We start from the raw sequence: 6934 nt of genomic DNA on the forward strand, positions 1-6934 counted from the left end.
GCTCCACTTCCCACCACCTCTTTTGCCAGGGAGATCGATGTCCACTGGACCTTGAAGTCGGGCGTGCCTCCGGAAAGCTCTGCCGACGAGCTGTTTGTCTGCTCTAAACTTATACTTGCAATAGGACATAATGCTGCAGGTGAGTGGTGCAGACTGCAGAAGCAAACCGTCTGAGACTCTCAAATCCTGTTTGCCCTTCGATGGCTGAATTTGAGGAGGCAGGAGGTTGGCAGAAACTGTAAGTGCCAGGGCTCTCCCTTTGACATAGTTTGATTTAATGTTGGTCTCTGCTGTGAGCGTCGTCCTTAAGGGTGTCCAGCTCTTGGTTTAGGGAATGGAGTTTTAACCCTCAGGCAGTGGAGATGTCCAGAGAAAGCCACAGTTAGACTGTAAACATAAAACACAAAACCCGGATTTTGTTATAGCTTATTATTTCTCCTGTAAGATCATGGTAAAGTGATAGATCTTCAGTTGAAAGGCAGAAGAAATTAGTGCAGCTGCACTATCTGTTATATCTGGTATGTCCAGAAGTATTAGAGACTTAATAGGTATTAGAGACTTCAGAAGCATTAGACACTTAATAGTGCTCAAGGCCAGATTGGACAGGGCTTTGAGCAACCTGGTCTAGTGGGAGGTGTCCCTGCCCATTGGCAGGGGGGTTGGAACCAGATGATCTTTAAGGTCCCTTCCGACCCAAAGCATTCTGTGATTCTAGTATTTACATTCTTGGTGTATACTAAGGGAATCAAAGTTAACCATGGTGATGTAATTCCTGAGAATATGTGGTTTTGATGTTAGAAATCTCTATATTTAGAACTGCTCTTTACCTTTTAAGTCTTGATCAGTAAGTTTACTCACGTTCTTGATATTTGCTGGATTTGGTCAATAAATGTCTTAAAAATAAGTTATTACTTTTTTTTTCCTTAAACTTGAGATTGTGAAGAAATAATATAATTCAGTTTGGGTATTTATTTGTAAAATGGAGATTTTATTCTTCATAAATTAACAGCTTTTATTCTTTTTTGCAGCTTTCTTGTCATCTTTTATTCTGGATTCTGTATGTTGGGAAATAGTTGGAGCTGTGAAGCTGTGGAATGAGTGGTGTCGAACATCCAGCACAACAAATGTCCTCCCAACAGATTCTTTTTGTTTGTTTTACCGATTAATATCAGATCCAACAGTAAGTGGCTTATGTGTGAATTCCTCTGTATTTTAGCTTTCTGAAAAAAGAGAGCAACTTCATCCACCCCTTACCCTGCCCAGGCCAAAACAATCATTGGGGCTGTGGTATTTTGGGTTAATCTCATCAAAAATCTGAAGGATCGTTATGCTTATTAAAACTATTTGAAGTTCTGGTGTGTGAAGTTCAGTACAAAGAAGACATTTACAGCATGATTGCTTCACATCAGTTGTAAATGAAAAACTCGTGTTGAAATGGAATTGAAGAAGCCCAAGGAAGCCATCAAGTTGTTTCTGCACTCACAGATAAATTATCTCTGCACATGATTATGAGCTGTTTTGTGCCCTTTAAACCACTTGCTTACACAGTGTTGTTTTTTTTTTTTAAGGTTTGGTTGTGCCAGTGCAGTTGTTACGTGGCTGAGGATCAGCAGTTCCAGTGGCTTGAAAAGGTAAAACTGGCAAGACAACAGATTGAGTAATGAAACCGTAGGGGTGGGGATCTTCATCTTGGTGCAAGTGCCTCTTCCTCTCTGATATTCTCAACATGACAGCATTGTAAATAACTTTTTTTCCCTGTGCCTTTCTTAAATATTCAACAGATTTGCTATCAGCAGATTCTGTGAAATTCCTTTCTAGATGCTGCCCATTGTAACTTACCAACTTTGTGCAGTTACTTCTTTTGGAGTGTTTCAATTTTGTTGCCCTTAGCTACTTTCCAAACCTTTTTCCTGTTTGGGGTAACCTTCCTGTGGCTTATTTCAGCTCTGGGAGAATCCTTCTTTAAAAAATAGTAACATAACTGCATTTGTACATCTGCCAAAGAATCACCAGACAAACCTATTGTGAAACTTAAGATGGATGATATTTTGACTAAAGGTTGTGTTTGGTACATGAATGCTGCTGGGTCATTCAGGTTCCTCCAGATACCACCGTGTTGATATTAATAAGATAAGCCAGGGGAGTATGTTTTGGCTTGAGCACATGAGAAGGGTGACTTGGTTGCAAGGGAGAACCATAACAAGTAGCTCAGTGTGAGCATCCAGAGAGGTTACAGGAACACAAAGAGGATGGAAAACTGGGGTAACTTCACTGAATGGTACAGGGTTTTCACATCCAAGTTTGTGGAAAACTAGTCTTTGTGGTTCCTTGGTTTGTTGAAGAGCTTCATTCACTTTGGTGGGGGGGTACTGTTTTTTTTTTTGAAGTTTAGAAGCCCAAAGACCTAAACCATTTTGGGTTTGCTGTATTCCACACATTCTTGCACTTCATTTAAACTGGGATTACAAAAGAAAGATGATGGTGGTTTTGCTGTCTTCCCATTTGTGTTTTTCCAGCTGTTAGCTCGTATGTGTTATTTCGAATGTGGGTGTTCATGAGCAGTAGGAGTGTGCAGTTTTACCAAGTCAGTGTTCGTGAGTATTTTTAGATTTCATGGTTACTGGTATTTTTAAATGTACAACAGAAGCACTGCGATGGTAATGTTTTGCTTTTAGTTTGTATTACAGACCACAGACCTGTTCTGTATGCTTCTTAAATCCTGATGCGCTGAGCATCTTTACAGTCTCCTTGAGTGAGATTTTTACTTTTGTATGTGTTTTCTTAGTACAAAATGAGCACACGCAGACTGAAATTTTTGCAGTAATGGATACCAGGCAGGATTTCCAACAAAGCAAATTCAAAATATGTGTGCTTCTGAAAAGTTAGTTCAGTTTTATATTAGAGCGGTAACACACGGATCTGAGGGAACAGTCAGCTTCCCTTCTGTGATTGGTACCATATACAGAAATGCACGCTTCTATAATGTTTACCAAATTCCCTATTTCCTTACTGATAATAAATCTGAAGAGGACAGTGCAAAGGGAAGGTGCAGGTTTATCATGTTTCTGCTTATTCTGACATCTGACATTCTGTCATGTTTGACATTGTTCTTTGGAAACAATGGGAGACTGTGCAGCGTGTTGGTGTTTTGTGGCAGCATGCAATGGATCCAAAAGTGTTTTGTACAATGTTTTTGAAACTCTTTGCTTTGAATTTGAGGAGGATTGTGAAGAAAATGAAGGTTCTTTTCCCTCAATTCAACTTGAATATAATTAAGTAAAATATGAGTATTTAAAATGAAGACTCTTTTTAAGTGCTGCAGAACGTCTGGGAACCACAATTTTGATTTCAAATGTCTTGCAGTATAGCAAGGTGTTTTCCTATCATAAGCAGCCTGGTTTTATTTGGAGTCCTTTTCCTTTCTACAGTCACCATTAGTTAAAATAGTAAGGCTTAATATATTTGCAGGTGAACAGAAATGCTGAACACTTAAAGCCTCTCAAGATCACTAGACTTGGTAAATACATCAGCTGTTCTTTTGGTGTTTTTTCGTCTCCATTCCAAGATCAATGCATGTGAAATTTCTACCTGAAGGCTGCATTCAAATTTTAGTTAGTCCAGAGAACTTGAATTAAGCTGCCATTTGCATTGAAAGTGAAATAAATCTTTCTGGGTTTATGCTGTTATTGTGAGAAGATGCATGTTGCTTATGTATTAACATTTTTATTTCAGGTTTTTGGCTGTATGCGGAAGGAGGGCTTGCAAGTAACCATTCTTTCAACGTGTCCTGTAGCTGATTACAAAACTCAGGAATCCACTTTAACACTTCCATCTCCCTTTCTGAAAGCCTTGAAGACAAAAGAATTCAAAGAGCAGGTCTGCTGCCCACTGCTGGAACAACCCAACATTGTGCGAGATCTTCCTGCTGCTGGTATTTTGCAATTCCAATTACTTACGATTGCTGCTGGTGGTGACACAAAATTCACTTCGAAGAGCATCCCATTGCAATTAGTATTTATACTTGATTGTGTAAACTGGCTGACAAGTTAGCTTTTTGAAAAATAATTCCTGACAGTTTCACTTCTTACATGTTGCCTTGTGAAATAGAGACAAATTTCAAAACCACCCACAAATCCTTTTAGCCCTCATGTGTGGAGCATAAGTACTAGCAAATGCTTCAGGATACCCTCACAAAGCATATTGCGTGCTTTGTAGGGCTTTGGGAGGCATTTTGTTTATGAACCCAGTATGTTTTATTAAGAATTAGTTTCATCTGAACACCCAGACTGAGGTTCATAAAGTTCTTTCTGCAAATTACAGATAACAGATTTCACAGTGCTACCGCTTGACCCCATGTAAAAATTAGATTTACTTTTGTTACGTAATGTCATAAATTCCCCCCCCTCCCTGGGCTTTTTGTTATGGAGGACCACATTAGTGGTAGCATCATGATGAAAAGCTTTCTGGCAGAAGCTAAAAGTGGATGATTTTTGTAGAAAATGTTTATCTTGTTTGCACCTTGAGTTGATTGAGGGTTTGCATTTTGTTTGGTTGGTTGTTGGGATTTTTTACAGAATCTCATATTGTTTTTGTTTACCAATAACATAGTGTCCAGCTACCATATTTGCAAGAAAAAAGCACCAACAATGTCTTACTAAATTTTGGTGGTTTATTTTCTCATGTACCTGGGGAATGAGGAAGTGCTATTCTAGCAGTTAGGATCCCAAGTAGTTAGTTTATAAACTTTCAAGCTTTGCTTCCAGTGAAAATATGGGGATGTGTAAATAGCAACGTTCCCATACCTTAAAGGGGCCTACAAGAAAGCTGGAGAAGGACTTTTTACAAGGGCATGTAGAGATAGGACAAGGAACAATGGCTTTAAACTAGAAGAAGGTAGATTTAGATTAGACATTAGGAAGAAATTCTTTACTATGAGGGTGGTGAGGCACTGGCACAGGTTGCCCAGGGAAGCTGTGGCTGCCCCATCCCTGGCAGTTGTCAAGGCCAGGGGCTGTGAGCAATCTGATCTAGTGGAAGGTGTCCCTTCCCATGGCAGAGGGTTTGAACTAGATAATAAGGTCCCTTCCAACCCAAACCATTCTGCGATTTTTATGCTTTTGAAGTTCTGGCCAGAACAAATGTGATATTATAACACAGAACAGATTCCCTCTCTGCTGAACATAACACGCGTTTTCTTTTGACTTGTATTTAGTTTTGAGTTACTGTCAAGTGTGGCAGATTCCTGCGGTGTTGTATCAGTGTTACACTGATATCATCAAACTGGACACTGTGACAATTGAAGCGTTCAAGCCTCTGCTTTCTTCTAAAGTCCTGAAGAGTTTAGTCAAGGTAAAATTTCATATTTAAAAATTAATGGGAGATTTTGTCTATTTTTGTCTGTCTGTCATCTCTTGTCTTCTGCTGTTGATGAACTCCTGTGAGGATTCCACGTAAAAAGGCAGAAAAATGTAGATTTTAATGACAGAGGACAATGATTTCTGGTACAGTCCCTGCTCTAACATCTGTTTGGAACTTGCTTAGAAATAATGGATGTGCAACTTCTGTCGAATCTTCATTTTGACTTTTCAGGCTCTTGTATATCAGGGAGTGATTTCTTGTGATCATTTAAGCTGCAGTTTTCTTTGGAGGTGTCTCATGTTAGAACCTTTAAGCATATTATGTTTTTTACACTCATACTCCTATGCACGATGGCTCTTTCCTAGCTCTGTATCTCCTGTCTTATGCCACACATGCCAGTTTCTTAAGAAATCTATTTTGTCCTGAAACTTCTTAAAAGACTGAATTTCTAAAGGTGGTTCTTAAGAGTTTTGCACTAATCAAGCAGCTGTAAAACCATGCCATTATAGCTACTACAGTGAATGTTTTGCTTCTTCCTGAAATGTTTTTAATTGAAGTATAGTTGGTTCAAAACACTCTCCTCAGTTTTGCCAGTTGAACTTGTGTCTAAATGCCAGAAGAGGTTTGTGTGTACTGCAGTATTTATTTCAGCTGTGTGGGAATTGTGAGTTACTTTTCATTACAGCCTATACTGGTCTGCTGGATACACTAATAGAGCAGTACATAAATGTTTAAACTCTGATGGAAAACAGCAAATCTGCTGGCTCTTCCTTTCATACATGAGCGAGGAGTAATGCAAAACAACGAATCGATCCCTTTCTGTGGTTGAACTGCAGATTCCTTTGGAGCCTTTAGCAGGTCTCAGAAAACCTTCATTCTGAAGACCTGAGTTTTGCTTTGGAATGGAAGACAGTGACGCTTTTCTGTTTTATTTCGTTACCAGCAGTATAGCTAATGCTGATCATCTCTTCCTTTTCCTAGGATGTATCTGAAAGCACGAAGATCTTGAAGAAGTTACTGATAACCAATGAAAGTCACAATAATATCTATATCTAAAGAGGATATTTATGATGCAGACTGCACTTTCATAAACTCCAATTTCTTCTGTCTACAGAAGAACATTTTGGTATTGTAGTTGTTTCCTTAAAAATGGAATAAATTCCAGTAGATTCTTTTACTTCTGCACTCATTTTTGTTACTTTCAAATTCATCACTACAAACACATATATTTCTTTTGCATGCCTGGGAGACTTTCTTCTGGAGCAATTTTAGAAAGATACCTTGAATATGAAAAAAACTTCTTTTTCTCCTCCTGAAGGGATTGTCTTGTCTAAATGTATACCTTTTAAATATAAAAGAGGAAATGCTGTTAAGGAATTCTGTCCAATTCTAATGAGAACACGTACTTTTTACTTCAATTTGAGACATGAAAATTTTACTAATACTCAATCCTCTTTAGAGATTCTTCTGTGATGAAGAAAACACACTGCATCTTTTTACATACATCTGTATATGTAATTTTGTTTGTGTGTATGTATGAATGATACATGCGTGTGCACATACTTAATTTTGTATC

The 6934-nt window shown here is 38.4% G+C and overlaps 1 protein-coding gene across 1 annotated transcript; it reads left to right on the plus strand.

The window, feature by feature from the left end:
• Positions 1 to 21: 21 nt before the first annotated feature.
• On the plus strand, positions 22 to 6541 carry PSMG1 (proteasome (prosome, macropain) assembly chaperone 1; the record flags this gene model as incomplete). Its single annotated transcript, XM_010016196.1, has 6 exons — positions 22 to 139; positions 1029 to 1180; positions 1569 to 1631; positions 3733 to 3931; positions 5213 to 5349; positions 6340 to 6541. Coding segments are annotated over 6 exons (744 nt in total), but the record flags the coding sequence as incomplete, so codon positions are not given.
• Between the last annotated feature and the right edge of the window lie 393 nt (positions 6542 to 6934).

The sequence above is a fragment of the Nestor notabilis genome, unplaced genomic scaffold (assembly GCF_000696875.1).
Source record: "Nestor notabilis isolate BGI_N333 unplaced genomic scaffold, ASM69687v1 scaffold34706, whole genome shotgun sequence".
NCBI classification, from domain to species: domain Eukaryota; kingdom Metazoa; phylum Chordata; class Aves; order Psittaciformes; family Psittacidae; genus Nestor; species Nestor notabilis.